Source organism: Eublepharis macularius, chromosome 2, assembly GCF_028583425.1.
Source record: "Eublepharis macularius isolate TG4126 chromosome 2, MPM_Emac_v1.0, whole genome shotgun sequence".
NCBI classification, from domain to species: Eukaryota; Metazoa; Chordata; class Lepidosauria; order Squamata; family Eublepharidae; genus Eublepharis; species Eublepharis macularius.
The window spans coordinates 52,166,647-52,184,560 of NC_072791.1; the positions used below are offsets into that span (position 1 = coordinate 52,166,647).

At 40.3% G+C, this 17,914-nt stretch overlaps 1 protein-coding gene across 1 annotated transcript in view; it reads right to left on the minus strand.

Annotated features, from left to right (window-relative positions):
- The window catches only part of AKAP6 (A-kinase anchoring protein 6), a 290,855-nt gene that overhangs the window by 195,400 nt on the left and 77,541 nt on the right, over positions 1 to 17,914 (minus strand). Inside the window, exons 5-6 of the mRNA XM_054972742.1 lie at positions 16,753 to 16,849; positions 15,393 to 15,556 (exon numbers count right to left, since the gene is read on the minus strand). Coding sequence (XP_054828717.1) covers positions 15,393 to 15,556; positions 16,753 to 16,849 — 261 coding nt within the window. The remainder of the gene's footprint in view (positions 1 to 15,392; positions 15,557 to 16,752; positions 16,850 to 17,914) is intronic.

Sequence of the window (17,914 nt, forward strand, 5' to 3'; positions counted from 1 at the left end):
CAAGCTTCCCTGGGGCCAGGGACCACCAGTAGGTGTTCACCTGCTGATCTCAGCATCCTCTGGGGCATATACAGGGACCGGCAGTCCCTCAGGTATGCTGGTCCCAGTCTGCTTAGGGCTTTATAGGTTAAAACCAACACCTTGAACGTGGTCTGGAACTCCACAGGGAGCCAGTGTAGCTGCTGCAAGGTTGGAGTTATGTATGCTCTGTATGACATACCCACCAAGACACGTGCATCAGCATTCTGGACCCACTGTAATTTCTGGGTAAGACTCACAGGAATCCCTGCGTACAGCAAGTTACAGTAGTCCAATTTGGAGATGACCGTTGCATGGATCACTGTCGTTAGGTCATGGGTTGCCGCAAGGTTGGAGGAGGGATGCCGCACACCAGTGGTTGGCATACTGATAACCTCTCCCCAAGCGCTATCCATACGACTCATTTTTATACTCAACCTATATGGCGAAAGAACGCTTTCATACTGAACATGCTTTTCTGTCTCAATCCCTTAAATCAGAAAGATGAGTCAGCTTATGTACCATGGTAATCAAAGTTTTAGTGATGCCTAGTTTTTTCAAAGCAGATCATAAAGTACCCCCTCTAGTGGGCATAACAGAACGACATGTGCAGAGAAGTTATAGAAGGTCTGATGGAGGCATTAAGGCTGAGTAAGGAACTACAGGCCTCTTGGGTTCTCTGCTGAAATGTTTTGGGGCCAGCAGGATTTTGGACTTGGTGCTCCTCCAGTTGCAGATAATCTAAATGTGAACACATGAGTATCTGTCAAGTAATGAGCAGGATTTGAGTCCAGTGGCATCTTAGAGACAAATAAGATTTTTGGAAATCAAAGCTCCCTTTTTCAGATACCTGAGTCCTGCTGGTCTACTGCAGACCAACATGACTACCTACCTGAAACTGTCAAGTAATGAAAGCACTTAAATACTGGAGAAAGACCAAAACAGTGCAATGATACAAAATGGAGGGCATACAGTAGGTAGAGAGAAGGACGTGTATGGGCCTGGGCCTCTGAAGAGTAGATTAGCGAACACTTTTGAACACCCCAGATTTAGGAGATCTGGGTTGTAACTGAAGTATACTGTGGAATATCATATATAAGGCTATACAGAACGGTTTTTATTCAGGAGTGTCTGACCATTTGCTTTAGTTTTCTCCAGCTTTACTACTATCCAGGGTGAAGGCCTAGAAAACAGTGATGTGTTTGGCTGCTGAAGAGTGTATGTGTGTGTGACATCTGTAGTTATATAGTGTGCTCATGGTCTCAAACTGTGGGAAGCACAAGTAGATTCTAAATTACAGTGTAATCCTAAATAGGTCTACTCAGATTTCTACTCAAGTCTGTGTAGTGGGGCTTACTCCCAGGAAAGTGTTCTTAGGATGGCACTGTCAGTCATGGAGAGTGTATTGTTCATTACATTCCTGATACTGAAAAAGATTGGTCATTATTGAGGCCTGGATATCCCTGACTTACAGTATAAAAACTCTTTTACCACAAAGTCTACTTGTAAATTCTACCACAGCATAAAACATTTAGAAGTCTGCCAGATATAAAATTCAGGATGTCCAAATAGATTTTGTCTTCAAACATCGCTTCACCTGTTTTTCCCTTTGTGCCCACCCTGGTGGAGAATCGTTGTGTTTTATGTATTCTGCTGGGATTAGAACTAAAAGATTCTACAGATAAAAAGGTTGCTATAAGATGTTGTGCTGAAAGACTTAAACAGGCAGGTACTGGGGGAAAAAATGAAAGAAAAAAAGAAATATGCTACCCAAACAGGCAGAGTATGAAAGTAATTAAAAAATCTAAAAAAGAACGCTAACATGCAAACCCTAAAATTTGCCTTTATCTAACAGTATCTTTGTTCACATCAGTGTTCCGTTTGTTCTCTGTTACATAGATAATCATTCTCCAACATCAACCGTAACAGCAAAAATTCAAATACTGAACTGTTAATTAAACACAGTAATATTTATAAGGTGTTAGTTTATTCTGCAGATAAGAACACTTAATTTAACGCACAAATACAATACAAGTGTAAAATGATTTAAAAAAAATAAGCACAGTGCCTTCCTAGTTACCAGTCAATAAGAATGAAATGCTTTTTATTTCAAGAACTGCAATACTCTGTCAGAGCTCATGCGCTTGGAATAGAAAGCAAAAAGAAAAAAAAATTAATGACAGTTGGACACAGCTTCCATATAAATATGCATGTACTTTAAGAGTGTAAAAACTTAAGTCTAATCTTTCTTTTCTTCAACACTTCCCTTCCAAAAATATTTCCAAATGCAAAATACAGTACAATGGGAAGAGTTTATAATACTATTGACTGGAAACAATACATAGAAGTACACCCTTAGTACCCGTTCCCACAGAAGGTTCCCTTGTTATTGACTTAGTCATTTAACAATATAATACACAGTAACAATGAACAACTCTGTTTAAAATGTCCTTTGATAAATGCAAATTAGTGATAAGTTCTTCTTACAGATTCAAGAGGAAAGAGTGTTTTTTAAAAAGATTGCCACATGACATATAATAGTTATGTAGAACCTAACCCGTATGGAAGCACAGTGGCTGTACTGCCACTAAAACAGTTGGGCTGGGTTTGAGCGGCTTACCTTTTGTCTATCCAAGTAAATCTACAGCTAGCCTTCGTGTGTCTGACATGGCTGAGATCTACATGTAGAAGCCAGGACTGGACCAAACATTCTCACTGAATTACTATCACAAGTTCTTATTATTGTGCATTTCTGAATTCAGGGATTATGACTAGACATGGGCATGAATGGCAAAAAACCCCAAAACAAGCTGTTCATTGTTCATTGCCATCCACAAACAACGAACAACGAACGGTAACAAACATGACCCTGTTCACAAACATGTTCGTTATTCGTTGTTTGTGGCCCTTTAAAGATCCCTTTAAACTATCAGCTGGCAGGTGGCAGGGGGCATTCCCCCCTGCCGCCTGCCAGCTGATAGTTTAAAGGACCATTTCCTGCCATGTACAAGGGGCAGGGCCCTTTAAACACCCTACAAACTGACCTTCCCAATGTCCAATACCCACCAAATTTTCAGGGGACAAAGTCCTCACTGTCCTCTGAAGACCCCCCAAGTTTCAGAGAGACTGCACCCCAAGAAGGGCATGATCCATGGGTCCCCCCTTTTGCTGTCATTTTCTCTTCACATTGGCAAAAATGGGACTCTCTGCTGGAAGCTACTTTGATGGGCTACAAACTGACCTTCCCAATGTCCAATACCCACCAAATTTTCAGGGGACATAGTCCTCACTGCCCTCCGAAGACCCCCCTTAAGTTTCAGAGAGATTGCACCTCGCGAAAGGAATGATCCATGGACCCCCCCCTTTGCTGTCATTTTCTCTTCACAGTGGCAAAAATGGGACTCTCTGCTGGAAGTACTTTGAAGGGTTAAGGATAGAAGGTAAGCCAGAAGGAGTTCAGACAGAGTTCAGTCCCTGCCTCCGTTGCCAGGGGAATTGATTAAAAGGCACCAAACTGCCTGGCTTGACGAATGGCTGACAAAGGCAACGAACAAGGCTTGCAACGACCACTTGTTCATTTAGAATGGGGCCTCACGAATGGCTTGTTCGTGAACAGACGAACGGGCTGTTCGTGGTTTTTTTCCATTCGTAATGTTGTTCGTGCCCATGTCTAATTATGACCAATAGCAGACATATAAAGCCAGAAGCATGCAGTTTTTAAAAGAATTATGAGGTAGTACTTCATTGTCAAAAACTAGAGAAAAGAGAGAGAGAATAAAAATGTTCAAAGCTCAAACACTGGAAATATATACTGGAAATAAATGAGTTCCAGAAAATTGGGCTAAATTGTTAAATGTTCAGGCATCCATATGAACTTTAGTTGGCCTTTTCAATTTGGAAACTAGCTTGTAATTAAGACACTGGTTCTTAATCAGGTGGTATATATAGTTATTCTGATGGGGTGTATATATATATATATATACAGCGGGCTGATGACTACTTATAGGAATTCATATTAGTGAACCTCTATACAAATAAGATATACAAATTAGATTCTTTTTGTACTCATTAGTATTCATTCATGTGAGTGCCCACATCTTAGATGATGTGATGCAACCCAGACAGAGAGAGCTGCTGTAGCACAGTGGTTAAGTAGATTGGCTGCGAATCAGCACTCTACTAGTTCGAATCCCATTACAGCCTGAGCTTAGTAGGTGGCCTTGGGTAAGTCACTTCTCTCAGCCCCAGGTCCCCAGCTGTATTGTGGGTATAATAATAAACTAGTTCACTGCTCTGGGTGGGACATTAATCTGTCTAGAAAAGTGGTATATAAGTGCAGTTATCATCATCATCTTCATCATCATCATCTTAGTGTGTGTGTATGTGCCATTAAGTCACAATCAACTGACTCAGTATATACCTAAAAATCCTGGTGTTGGAAAAGTGTGGGCATGTGTGGATTCCAGAACTCACTGATCTTGACAGTTGTTCTGTCAGTGGCCTGACTGAATTGTAGAACAGCAAGTTATCTTTCACAGTCAAATGGCATCTAAAATATGCTGCCATTGGGACAGCAGATTTTTAGATATGGTGGTAGCAATGCTTATGGTTAACTTGTTCTATAATTTGGATGGGCCACTAACAGAATAATTTGGCCCTCCCGGCTGCAGACGCAGGCTGATTGAGCGGGGGGCTGTTTTTGCCACCCTGGAAGGGAAAGTGGCAGCTGCCTTCTCGGCAATCCAGGTATTCAGCAAGGGTGGAGCTTGTCACCTTAAAAGGCAGTTCCAACCCCTAGCCTGGCAGTCGTCGCATCATGCTTGGCCTACCTGCCCACCCTGTAGCAGTGCAGGTTTAGCTGGTCGCTGGTTACCAGGGCCAGCTGGAATTTTTTCTCCTTACCCCATGGCTGTCTGGGAGAGGTCTTTTTTTTGTCTACCTTGCATTGCATACATGGGTCGTGGTAATTGGTCTAAGGTGGAGCTGTAAATAGATTGGTCAATGGCAGGACAGAGGTGAAGAAAAGGAGCGGGCCAGTGAGCACCCATTGTTGGGTAAATTGGGGTCTGTCGGGATCAGCTGGCATGTTTGATGGCCACCAGTTGTGAGGGCAGACTGCCTGGTGGGATCCCCTTACAAGTCCTTCCCTCAGGTATGGTTTGTGGTGTTTGGAGCTTTAAGGGGAAAACAATTTGCCTGGCCAGCCAGGTCCCAACCATGCACATGGATGGGTCGCACCTGAGGCAGGCAGGTCAAGGCGGAGGTCCAGGGGTGACCCCAGGGCTTTATTTGTACCACTAGTTAGGCTTTTGCCATGCTTACAGTTAATGTTTGGGTTCGTGTTGTCAAATAAAAGTGGCCCATTAGAAACCAAGCCCTGTGCCTACTTCTTTATTCTGATTGGGGGGGGGGAATAGCAGGATCACTGATTTCTGGAATCTAGTCAGATTGCAGCACATACTTTTCTGGCAAATGGGGTTTAGGGGTGGATGGGAATGGTGCAGATGCTGTTGAAACCAAGGAGTGGATACTGCAAATAAAAGTACTGCTTGGCTGACTGATTATGGCATAATTTCCTTGAAAAATCCATGCTTTGAAATTGATAGTGGCAAAGAAAGCCATACTCCATCTCAGAACTCTTCCATAATACCAAAAGTACAGCAAGCCTGCTCTTTACCCTAGGGCATATGTTTTTAGTGTTCTGAGTTCACTTGTGCCTTCTCTCATGTGATGTGAAACCTGCCACATGTACACTCCGAGGACCTAAAAAAGGAAGGAAAATATGGGCACACATTACTTTCAGAGACTCTCAGATAACTCCAGAGGAGTTAGCTGTGTTAGTCTGCAGTAGCAAAATAGTAAAGAGACCAGTAGCACCTTTAAGACTAACCAACTTTATTGTAGCATAAGCTTTCAAGAGCCACAGCTCTCTTCATCAGATGCATCGATGAAGGGAGCATGCATCTGACGAAGAGAGCTGTAGCTCTCAAAAGCTTATGCTACAATAAAGTTGGTTAGTCTTAAAGGTGCTACTGGACCCTTTACTATTTCTCAAATAATTAAATCATATTTGGATGTGTATGGTGGACCCAATTTGTGTGAACAGTATAATGATCATCCTTTATGAGACTGGAAAAATGCAATTCTTGCATACTGCTATAATTATATAATAAATAGTAGATACGCAAGGACTGAGGGCATCTCATTTTCTATCTCCTTCCCATGTCTTCCATTTCCTTCTTCCTCTACTGTCTCCCTGGTTCCCACACTCCAGCCAACCTACCCTTTTCTGCCCCCGTCTTCAGCTTTTCCTCCTTCTCCCCCCTGGCAGCCACTCTTTGGGAAAACATTGAATGTTTCTGGTCATCAGGTTTGGCCAGGCCCAATTGTGTAGTGCCAGCTACTCGGTCAGGCCAGTTGCACAGTGGGAACTTGCAAAGATTTGCAGGGGGCACCTCAATTTCCCCATATTCCTCTTCCCCACAATATTTCCTCTTTTCCTCCTATTAGTAGTCCCCATACCCTCCCTCAGCTTTTCCTGCTGCCTTCTCTCTTTCCCACCCACTAATCAATCTACTTTTTAATCTGTCTCCAGCTATATTTTATTATTTATTTGTTTCATCTATACCCTGCCTTTCTGCCCAGTGAGAATCCAAACTGGCTTTCCTAATCTCCTCCCTTCTATTTTATCCTCAAAACAGCCCTGGCAGGTAGGTTAGGCTGAGACACAATGAATGACCCAAGGTCACCCAGTGAACTTCCATGGCAGCGTCAGAATTGGAAACTGGATAGTCCAGGCTTTGACCTGAAATTTAGCCTCTATACTACACTACAGCACTGGCATTTTGTGGTGGCTGCTACGAACAGTAGAGACAATCTAGACCTGGGTAAGTCATAGAATCACAGAATCATAGAGTTGGAAGGGGTCATACAGACCATCTAGTCCAACCCCCTGCCCAGTGCAGGATCAGCCTAAAGCATCTCTGACAAATATTCATCCAGCCTCTTCTTGAAAACTGTCAGTGAAGGGGAGCTCACCACCTCCTTAGGCAGCTGATTCCACTTTTGAACTACTCTGACCGTGAAAAAAAGTTGTATGGGATCAAGTCACCCAGTGGTTGCTGCTGGCCCTGGCCCTGATGAGACCTCCCTCAGAGAGTCCTCACCCTGCCTTTTACTGACAGAAACCAAAGCTTCAACTTTCAGTTTTGTTGTATCTGCCTAGTAATGATTAGAGATGGGCACAGACAGCAATACAAACTAAAAAAAAGCCATGAACAGCCCAATCAGCTGTTCACGAACAAGCTGTTCATGAGGCCCCATTCTAAATGAACTCTAAACGAACAGGTGGTTGTTGCAAGCCTCATTCGTTGCTGTTCGTCAAGCCAGACAGTCTGGCACCTGCAATCAATTCCCTTGGCAACCGGACGCAGGGACTGCCTGAACTCTGTCTGAACTCCTGCTGTTGCCCTGGAAACCCCAATCTAAGCCCAATTTAGCTTGATAGGCAGGTCTTCCTTTCAAGTGTGGAGCTCCAAATTTGTTACAAGGAAGCAAAGAGCAGGGGGGAGGGGGGCTCCCAGCTCTGGTTTTGCAGACAGTGGAGAGGGAGAGACATTTATTGTTGGCATTTTGAGAGAGAGACAGGGAAAGTGCATTGGAGCTTGAATTTTCTTTGTGTGTGGTGGGATAGGGATCTACTTCTTCAAGTTCCAGGGCTGCTGCTAGTCTGTGGGCCAAGCTATTATTTATTACTGGTAGCTTTCCTGCTGCCTGCTCAGGTAAGGTTTCTGGGAGTGGTGCAGTAGGGAACCCTTCAGGTTCCAGGGCTGCTGCCAGGCTCTGGGGCCAAGCTATTATTTATTATTGGTACATTTCCTGCTGCCTGATCAGATAGGGTTTCTGGGAGTGGTGTGGTAGGGATCTTGATGGCTGGAGGAGAGCCTGCTGGCCCCCATGTTCATTGTTTGTTGTTTGTGGATGGCAATGAACAACGAATACTATGGTCATTTTTTTCCTGTTCATGCCCATGTCTAGTAATGATCCCAGAGTATTTGGTGGGATTTAAGTTACCAGTTTTTTTTTTAAGCTTTCCAGTTTTTCTGGAAACTTGGCCTTTTCTCAGGTTTGTAGAAAGATCTGTCTTGTCTGTCCATAGGTCCAGTCTCTGGATTTAAATACCAGATGTGGCCACTTTGAGAATCAGATATATTGAAGATATGAAAACTTCAGCTCAATGCAATAATTCAGTTTAGTATTTTCACACTTGGGAAACCATGGAATCTGTATAAGGTAGAACAATGGATTTTTCACTATATGAGGCAAAATTGTATGAAAAATGATACATTTTCAAATAGCACAGCTTACTTGCAAATCTCTTCAACAATAGTTAGCTGCCAACAGTAGAGACATAATACAAATCTTTGAAGATGAGAAATTTAGAAGTAAAAATCCTTTAAATGAATCAAAGTAAACCAACATATAAACTCACGTATATGACATTTCTCTGTATTGATCATAAGAACTAGATCAATTCACTCTTACTTTTTTCTGTATCATATACTAATGTTAAACATTCCAACAAAAACACTGTGCTTTGAACCTTCAAGATGTATTGAAGTTTTCCCCACAGATTAGTAATTTGCTGCTACCATTCAGCCTTTTTAATTCCTTCCAGTTATTTCAGCCATTTCACAAATGCCATTAAAAAAACACACTGATCAAATTTTGCACACTGGGTCCACTACTTTAAATCTACTTGTTCCATCTGTTGACTTGTAAAGGGATGTCCCTTGCTCTCCATATTTCAGTTTTTGTCTCTGACATTTTCATTTTGTTTTCCTTTGAGAACTATGTCAAATAACATAGCTATTTGTGCAAACTGACTCTTAATCCTATCATGAAATTCAGATCTTTTCCACATGGATTATTTGCTCCCAGTTCAGTTTTGCAAGGAGGTGGATACTTCCTGTATACTTCCCAGGTTTCCCCAGCTTTTCTCACAAAACTGTTTTGCTGTGAAGTTTTGAGAAAAGAACATTTTTTTTACATTAGCAATTGAATATTGGTATAACATTACAATGATATATCCATGTATCAGTTTATCTGAATTCCCAACTATCAGTAGCCTCTTTTATTGCAAAGATGCCTTTTCTCTTATATCTCCATAAAAAAAGGGACTATAGACTTACTTTTAAAAAAATGGATGCTGGGTATTTAGAGAAGCTGATACACAGTTGCTATATTGTTATGATATAGTGATATACAATTACCTATTACAAAAAACAGCTCCTCTGGTGGTGAGAAAGAAAATGGACACTGCCCGAGGACTAGGGCAGGGAAATTGCATTGAAACCTGACATGGTAGCAACAACCACAGTAGCAATGGGGATGCTATAACTACACATGCCTGTAGCATTAATGTATCAATCCTCTTTTTCACACAGAATCCTTCTCCCCATTAGAGCATACTACTTGTTTTGCCTGAGAATAAAATTGATCACATCTAATCATTGCATCAAAGAATTTATACTAAGGTCCTCAGAAATTCTGGTATGGACAACAAGAAAGGGGAGAAAAACAACTGCAGAAGAAGGATTACAAAAGAAGTGGGAAGAAAAAAAAGAATTAAGTATAACTAAAAATGTGGCACAAACACCGGTATATAATTTAATTCAACGAATACAAGTGCATAAGTTTGATTAAAAACATTAACAGTGTGGTTCAATGGATAAGTACTGTATCTGTGTAAAATCACACATATACAGTAAAATCACACATATACAGGTATTTTAGTACATTTTATTTCCATAGAGAACCAGGACCAGACACATTTCGGATGCTGAATTACATCCTCAGAAATTCCAACAATAACTTTGTCTTCACTCTTTGCAAGCCCTTGCTTGGAAAATCCATGCATTCTCTGTTAGGCTCCATCACTATCCTTTCATTAATGTTGTGCTAAGCAGAGCTATACCCTTCTAAGCCCATTGACTCTGTTGAGGATTGCACTGCTATACCCTTTAATATCCCTGTTCCAATTCAACAGTAATGTAGATTAATGATTTCTTGGACTCTGACACACACAGAGCTCTCCCATTTGCAAAGACTTTCCCATACACTTCAACGGAAGGGTCCATTTTGATTGTCTATTGCTTTGCATTCATACATTGAGTCTGACCTCACTTTTCTACATATGCAATGCAAACTCTATTAATAGCAGTAAACCTAGTATATTATACAGATTATTATGTTATATTACTTAATTAAACATCTACACCTTCTTTATCCAAACAGATCATTTTTCAGAAAAGAAAATATTTCTCAAGGTAGACATATTTTTCTCGTAAAATGCTTATCTTAATTATATCTGGAAATTACAATAATTTTCTAAGTGAACTTTAAATATTCCTTCCTATCTTCATTTTCTTTTTTCTTTTTAAAGGTCAAGGACAGGATCTGCTGCAGTTGAAGGGATTGTGGTTAGCTATGGTTTGAAAAATCCTTGTTTACATCCCAAACCCTATTTCTAGTTATGAATAAGTGAAATACAAATCACATAACAGGATACATAATCTTATATGCAAAGTCTGAGTGTGAATGTTTTCAATACATTTCTAGAAATGTAGTTTTCTTCCTTCCTATATGCTTATGAAAAGACCCCAGAGTAGAGCAAAAAAGACTTTTTAAAAACGTCCTAAGGGAAAAGTTTCCTAGATACTTTGAAATTCCTCCTATTTCTAGTTTCTTTAGAGATTTGTAAAATCAGCTCACTTTGGCAGTCTCTCAACAAGGTAAAAAAAAGAAAAGAAAAATACCCCCTAGATATTTCCTTTAGATTTTCTATTATGCTTCACAAGTTTCCTATGGTTTCTGAAGTAAGCGTATTCTGAAATCTAGAGTTATTTTTTCTTATTGTGTTTTTATTTTTATTAATCTGCCAGTCTGCAAGAGAAAGGAAATTCACACTTGTATAGCACTTGGAGAAAATTATCAACTTAAAGGTCATAGTATATGTACAATGATGACAATACAACAAATAATGAATACTTAGGGGAAATCAAATATGGAAATCCATTACTCTGAGCGCCTCATATTCTCTGGTAAATTCCATATCAGGAGACTGGAGTCAAAATTTTGGCCAGTTAGTACAAATTTAGATGTGAACATCATTACCTCCCCCATATGCTTTATGATCACTGCCCTCTGAAGGCTACCAGGCCTTAATGTTGCAGTGACAGTAAAAGCCACAACGCAGCTCAGCAACTGATCAGACATAGCTTTGGTTTGCTACCCTGTGTCCTGAACAGCTTTTCTACAATTCCTGTATCCTCCACAGCATACAGTTCTTCTTGATAAATGCACCACTTACATCAATTCCCTATTTTCCTCAGTAATTTGCCACTTTTTACATTCCTTTTTCACCATAATCTGCACTAGACATGGGCATGGAATGGGAAAAAAATGAACCACGTGATTCATGGTTTGTTCATTTTCATGGAACATGAACCATGAATTAGCCAAACTTGAGCCAGTTCCAAACCGGTTTGAGTGCCAGAACGGGCACCTTCACGCTCAAAGCCAAACTAAACAAGAATTTCCCAAGAGAGATTGAACCTCGGGAAAGGCATGATCCATGGGTCCCTCCCTTTCCTGTCATTTTTATTTTTTATTTTATTTATTTATATTTCAATTTATATACCGCCCATCCTCAGGGGCTCTGGGTGGTGAACAAGTTCTCTCTTCACAAGTTCGCTCTTCTCTCTTCAATTTTCTCTTCACAGTGGCAAAAACTGGAGTGTCTGCTGGAAGCTACTTTGAGGGGCTACAAACTGACCTTCCCAATGTCCCAATACCCACCAAATTTGCAGGGGACATAGTCCTCACTGTCCTCTAAAGACCCCCAAAGTTTCAGAGAGATTGAACCCCAGGAAAGGCATAATCTATGGGTCCCCCCTTTCCTGTCATTTTCTCTTTGCAGTGGCAAAAACTGGAGTGTCTGATGGCAGCTACTTTGAGGGGCTTGCCCTTTTCCTGGCTGGATGGGCCAGAGTGGGAGCTCTCTAGTTCACAGGGACAGCTGCCAATCAAGCGTGGAGGCCTCAGATTGGGGACAACCAAAAGATTGCCACCATTGCCTGGGCAATGGATTGAATGGTGCAAAGTGTCTGGCTTCCCGAACCAGCAATGGAATGGAACAGAACAGTGGGAAAAACCATTTGTTCCGTAAAAACATGGACTCACAGAACGCGTTTCTTTGAAAACGAACCAGCCATTCTGTTCGGAATTTTGTTCCGTGGTCCGTTTCCTGCCCATCTCTACTCTGAACTTTTTCTATAGCATCTTTGTCTTGTGGTTCCCTGTGTTGGGATTTTTACAAGTGTCATTCTCTTCAGTCATGAAAGAGTTAACTTGTGTTTAGTTAGAGACAACTAGTTTGCATAAGACCAGTTAGAAGTCGAGTTGTTCTTCCCGCCAGGGTAAAAGGGGAGTTGCATGCTTAATGAATAGATCTAGGATTGATTATTGGCTGACCAGGTTTATTGGGGGGCAATTGACATTCTTTCCTTTACTCAGGACGCCATTGCTCTCCAGTTAGTTAGACCGTTATCTTCAGGATGTAAAGATGTAGGAACTAAGTTAGCTCTTCTTTATTTTATCTCCAATGTACCCTTTATTTTTCCTATATGTAGAAAACATTTATTTTAGAAGCTGAACACACGTGTCTGTAAATTCTTTATCTGCTATGCAAATTTTTTACTCTGCAACAATACTTATCCAACAACCTGCCCCACACAATAGGACTGCTCCCACCTTCAATCTGCCTCTATGTGAGGTTTCAATCCCAGCTAAATTGACAACTCACTCTTCCCTCACAGAAGCTCCAGTGCAAACATTTATTCCCTATACAACTGAAAGTTTTTGCCGCCTCAGCTTATCAGAGGTTTCCCAGCACAATATACTTTAGATAGAAATTCTGTTCTATATCTGCAAGTAAGGGATTGTCATATTCAAATAACTTATATTCAAAGAGTGCTTACTATAGTATCAGAATTTCACTACCAGAAAGAAAATGTTCCGAAATACCACTGGCCAGATTCAGTTAAATGAGATGAGACACCTGCTTCTTTCTTTATTTTGCATCAATATTAACTAGACTTAACAGATTCCATACTACATTGCAGAGATGGTAGTAGTAGCACTCATATGGTAACAGGAGATTGAGCAGTAGTGGATCACATGGTGAGTTACCTGGAAGACTCCAGCTGCTGCCCTTGAAGAGGAAAGAGATGCAATGTCATTACCAGAGGTGGTGACAGAGGCACTTGGGACACTCCTACAGCATTGTGCAGAAGCACAGCTGTGGAGCAGATAACATAACCTGGCACTGGAAACTTACACTGTCATCTGCACTCAAGTTGGGTTCTGCTAACCACATGGTAAACCTATAATATTGTAAGCAGTGGTCTCTGTGCCTCTATTGCCAGCTCCTGATGCCCTCTCATAAAGATACCACAACTCCATCCCTTGAATCGTGCTAGAGACCCACTAGACAAGCTGCTGCTGACAGAAAGGGTAAAGGGTTAAACAGATAATTAAAATGGACAATAATGGGCTTCTTCTCTTGTGATCTGTTCTTTAGCTTTACTTGCTTACCGAAGATGAACGTGGCAATAGCTGAATCGCTTTTATTGATTCATATAATTAAACACAAATATAAAATTGACAATTTGCAGAACACCAGAATTGCCTAAAATTAAATGTGTCCAGCAAAAAACCCCAAAAACCCTAGCACTGCCAACACAGGTTCATACAGCCTATGCTTGCAATTATAGGAAGTGTGCCTTGAAACCCTTATACAAGAGGCAGAAAACTAAGGGATTTAGTCTTAGAATAAACATTTGGTTTCAATGATGTCATGCTGTTTGGATCCACTGGAGTGTTATACGGATAGAAGGATTTCTGCTCAGAGAGTGTGAATTTCTTGCCCCTCTCCAGCTACAGTAAAAAATGTCTTTCAAATACTACTCCTGGGGTCCACTGTACCCATGGAGCAGCATTTGGAGCTGCAGTAAGAACAGGTGAGGCAAGAAAGCCCCATATCATAGGCAGAGATTCTTCTGTTCACAGAACCACTCCAGTGAATCGCAGTGAGTATCTATTCAGGCAACCGAGTATTTTTATGAAATTTATCTTAAGTAACAAAGAGCTTATTCAGACAGTTAGTACAGTACTGAAAGGGCTCTTGTTGACCTCCAACAACCATATTTGCAGCAATTTGTTTCCTTCTGCTGTACTTTGATCAGCCTAGATTTCTATTTTTTGGAATGCCTTGAAAAATTCGAAGTTTCTACCTAGGTACATAGCCAATGTGACTGTACATAACTGTGTATTTTTCAGTTATGATGGTCATAGAGAACTATTGAATAATGCCTGCAATGTCACTGATAATGAATGCCAGACTTACTCCACATGCCTGGAGTATTTACCAACATGTACTTAAAGACTTCATTTGGTGCTCTGAAATGAACAAGACTAGTCTATAGCAACTCACTAATTATGGTGCAACCCTCCTACCACTTCAGCAACCTTCCTCAATTTCTCTTTGAAGAATGAATTTCCTCTCTCTAGCACCAAAGTGTGTATTTCTCATTCTGTATAAAATAAAGCAAACAGGTTTGGTCCCTGTAGCAAGACTCCCAACAACAACAACAACACCAGCATAATGGTAGCATAGTGCTAAGGAAGAAGTGACTTCCTGTGCTCCAAAGAACACCCTTACCAAATGGATATGGATATCAATATTTTAAATTGTCTGGCATATTCAACATATGCACCCATTATGGAAGGCTTAAACTCCAAGCAAAAAAGATTTGTGGCAAAGCATATGACCTTCTCCCCACTACAATGGCCATCCCCTAATTAGGCAATGCATCTGATAGTCATTAACAGGAATGAGATAATGAATCACTTTCTCTCTTCTTTGTTAATTTGCTGTAACCAAGCGGCTAATGGATGTCAGAGCTGAGTGATTGCACTGATTATAGTGATTTATAGTTGCAACAAAACAATTTAAAACCATTCTGATTATTCATGTTAAAGATACTTTATGTTTTGTTTACTAAATATTTTACGTTCCTTCCTCATCCCCTTGCAGTGAGCAAAAGAGCTCTATCTGAAAAATTCAGGGGGAAAAGTTTCAGTCTGGGTTATTTTTTATTATTGTTTCAGAGTGAGGCATTTTAGTTTGTTTATACAAAAAAAATTTACCCAGTAGAAATGAAAAGCCTTGGGGTGGAAAGGAAACTTCAGTGGTACCTAGTTCAAAAGGAGGAGGAAATAAGAGGAAATAAGACAAACTTCAAGCCACTTACCTTGGGGCTCTCAGTCCCTTCCTCATCTTCTGCAGACACATCAGTAGCCAGTATCTCTGCTTTGATGATACCCAGAGCACGAAGAATCCAGCTGTGTTGTCGTTTGATTTGCTTCTGTAGTTCCTTCCATTGACTTGCAATCATCTGCAGCATGTCCTTCAGTCCTTTTCCAAAACAAGTGTGTGTGGGGGAAATTAAGTACTACATTCAACTCCATTTTAATCATTTTATTTATATTAAGAAGGGGAAAGAAAGGAGGGGGGAACCCATGTCCTTAAGTATTTCAGTACTCTTATTAGAAAACCCTTTCAGGAGTTCTATCAGGCATTGCCAACAACCTGATAAGGCCAAACGTGACAAGCACACAACATATTAGACATAGTCCAAGATGGTGAAGAAATAAAGCAATAATCTGTTTCCTCATACTGGACAAACTCTCATTCAGGATATATATAGGTGTTCATTTTCTCTCTTTTCTTCATTTTTCCTTATTTTGTGTTGTGTGTGTATACATTGCCATATTAGTCATCAATTTTTGCTGCCATTCTATAGTCTCCAAGAAATTATGCAAGTTAGTCAACTGATTTACTATATGGGGGAGGGGGGCAAGGAGAATTTATTCAAGGCTTTCAAGAGCATGTGCCGAACAAGACATAAAAGACATCAGAATTCAAAGAATAATCACACAAAAACTAGAGAGGAATTTCATGTTGGATAAAACCAACTCCAGCCGGATCAAAAATTAAGCCTGTAGTTTCCAGGAGTTGAGTATGCTGATTGAAACCATACTATTCAACGAGCCATGCCAAGTTCCAAAAATATGACAAAAGTTCTTATTCATTCTGACTTAAGGCTTATAGTGAAAAGGACGAGCATAACCAAAGGAAATAACTATTCCTAATTTTTAAATCTTTCCTAATAAATACTTTAAAATAGCAGTAAGAATTAGCTCAAATGGCAAAAGAGCCTTTACCAGTGCAATTACTCAGGCCAGCTATGTAAAAATATATGTGTGTATAGATCTGAAATCCTAATTTATCATCGTAATGCTATTTTCATAGCACCTACATCAAAGGACATGTCAGCGTGAAGTTTCAGTGATGTAATTTCAATTGAAACTCAGCTGAGCAGCGAGACCAAAATAAAATGAGCAGACTATTTGCAGGCAGTATTTCATTTTATAAGTATCACAGCATTGTATGCAGTATATGAAACATTTATAAATCTTGAAGGTCAAACTGATAATGTAAATATTAATAATACATAAGGAAGTGAATATATGCAGTAATTTACAGCAATGCTTCTTTATTCTTTAATAGTTGGGAGACATAAAGACTTGCAATATTTCAGAAGGATTTACCTGATTTGTGAGATACTATAAGATCAAGAAGTTGCCGTCCTTCTTCTACAACAGCTTCCTTTAACGCACAATGGCTATCTACATTCAGCTTGAAACTCTGCAAAGAAAATACATACATGGGTATCAGGGACATGTTAACATAAAACAAATGGACAAAATTACTTTTGTGACTTTTTATCAGGAACCACTGCCCATTCAACAGCCATATTCATTTGCAATAGAGATGGGCACGAACCGAAATATGAACCAAAGTTCATGATGAACCAGGCTGGTTCGTGGTTTGTAGACCGGCGGTTCGTCAGAGCCCATTTTGACGAACCACCATAAACTTTAGGCTGGTACATTTGGTTCATTTTTTACTTGGTCACTGCAGACAACCTGGCACCGACCAATCAGTTTCCTAGGCGACAGGGGATGGACTTCCTGCAGACCTTCTGCTGACACGGAAGTGGCCTGCTGGCCCGGAAGTGACCTGCTGACCCATAAGTGACGATTTGCTGACCTGGATATGATGTTTTCACTAACCAAACGAACCGGTTCACGAAACGGGGCAGGTTCGTGAAAGTTCGTGGTTCATGAAATGTGACAAACCACGAACTGCACGGTTCGGTTTTTCTCCGATTCGTACCCATCTCTAATTTGCAATACTAAAAGCCATTGATATTTTGGAACTAAGCTCAAAATATTTCCGTTAGATCATCAAAGTGCACCTATGTTGAAATAGCTGACATACCTAGAAATTCATTAGGTTTTTATGAAAAGTTGCAACCCATAGGCTATATCTGGAATAACAGTGTCCTATAATATTGAAACCATCACAGGTGAGACCCTTTTTATTTCAAATATTGGTGAATGCTCTATTTATGTAAATGTGTGAAGCTTACATTAGTATCTATTAACACAAATATTGTAAAGGATTCATCTTGTTCATCTGTTTCAGCTACTTTGTATTGGAATAATCATACTACATTAGATCTCCTTTTTCTTTACAGGTACAATTAATATTATTGTTTCACAATAGCTTATTGCATTCAGCACAGCTAAGGTTTTTATTCTAAAGATAATTAGCAGTGTCATTCTAAGCAGAGTTACATCCTTATAAGTTCATTGTGGTCAGTGGGCTTTAAAGGGTGTAACTCTGTTTAGGATTGCTCTGTAATTT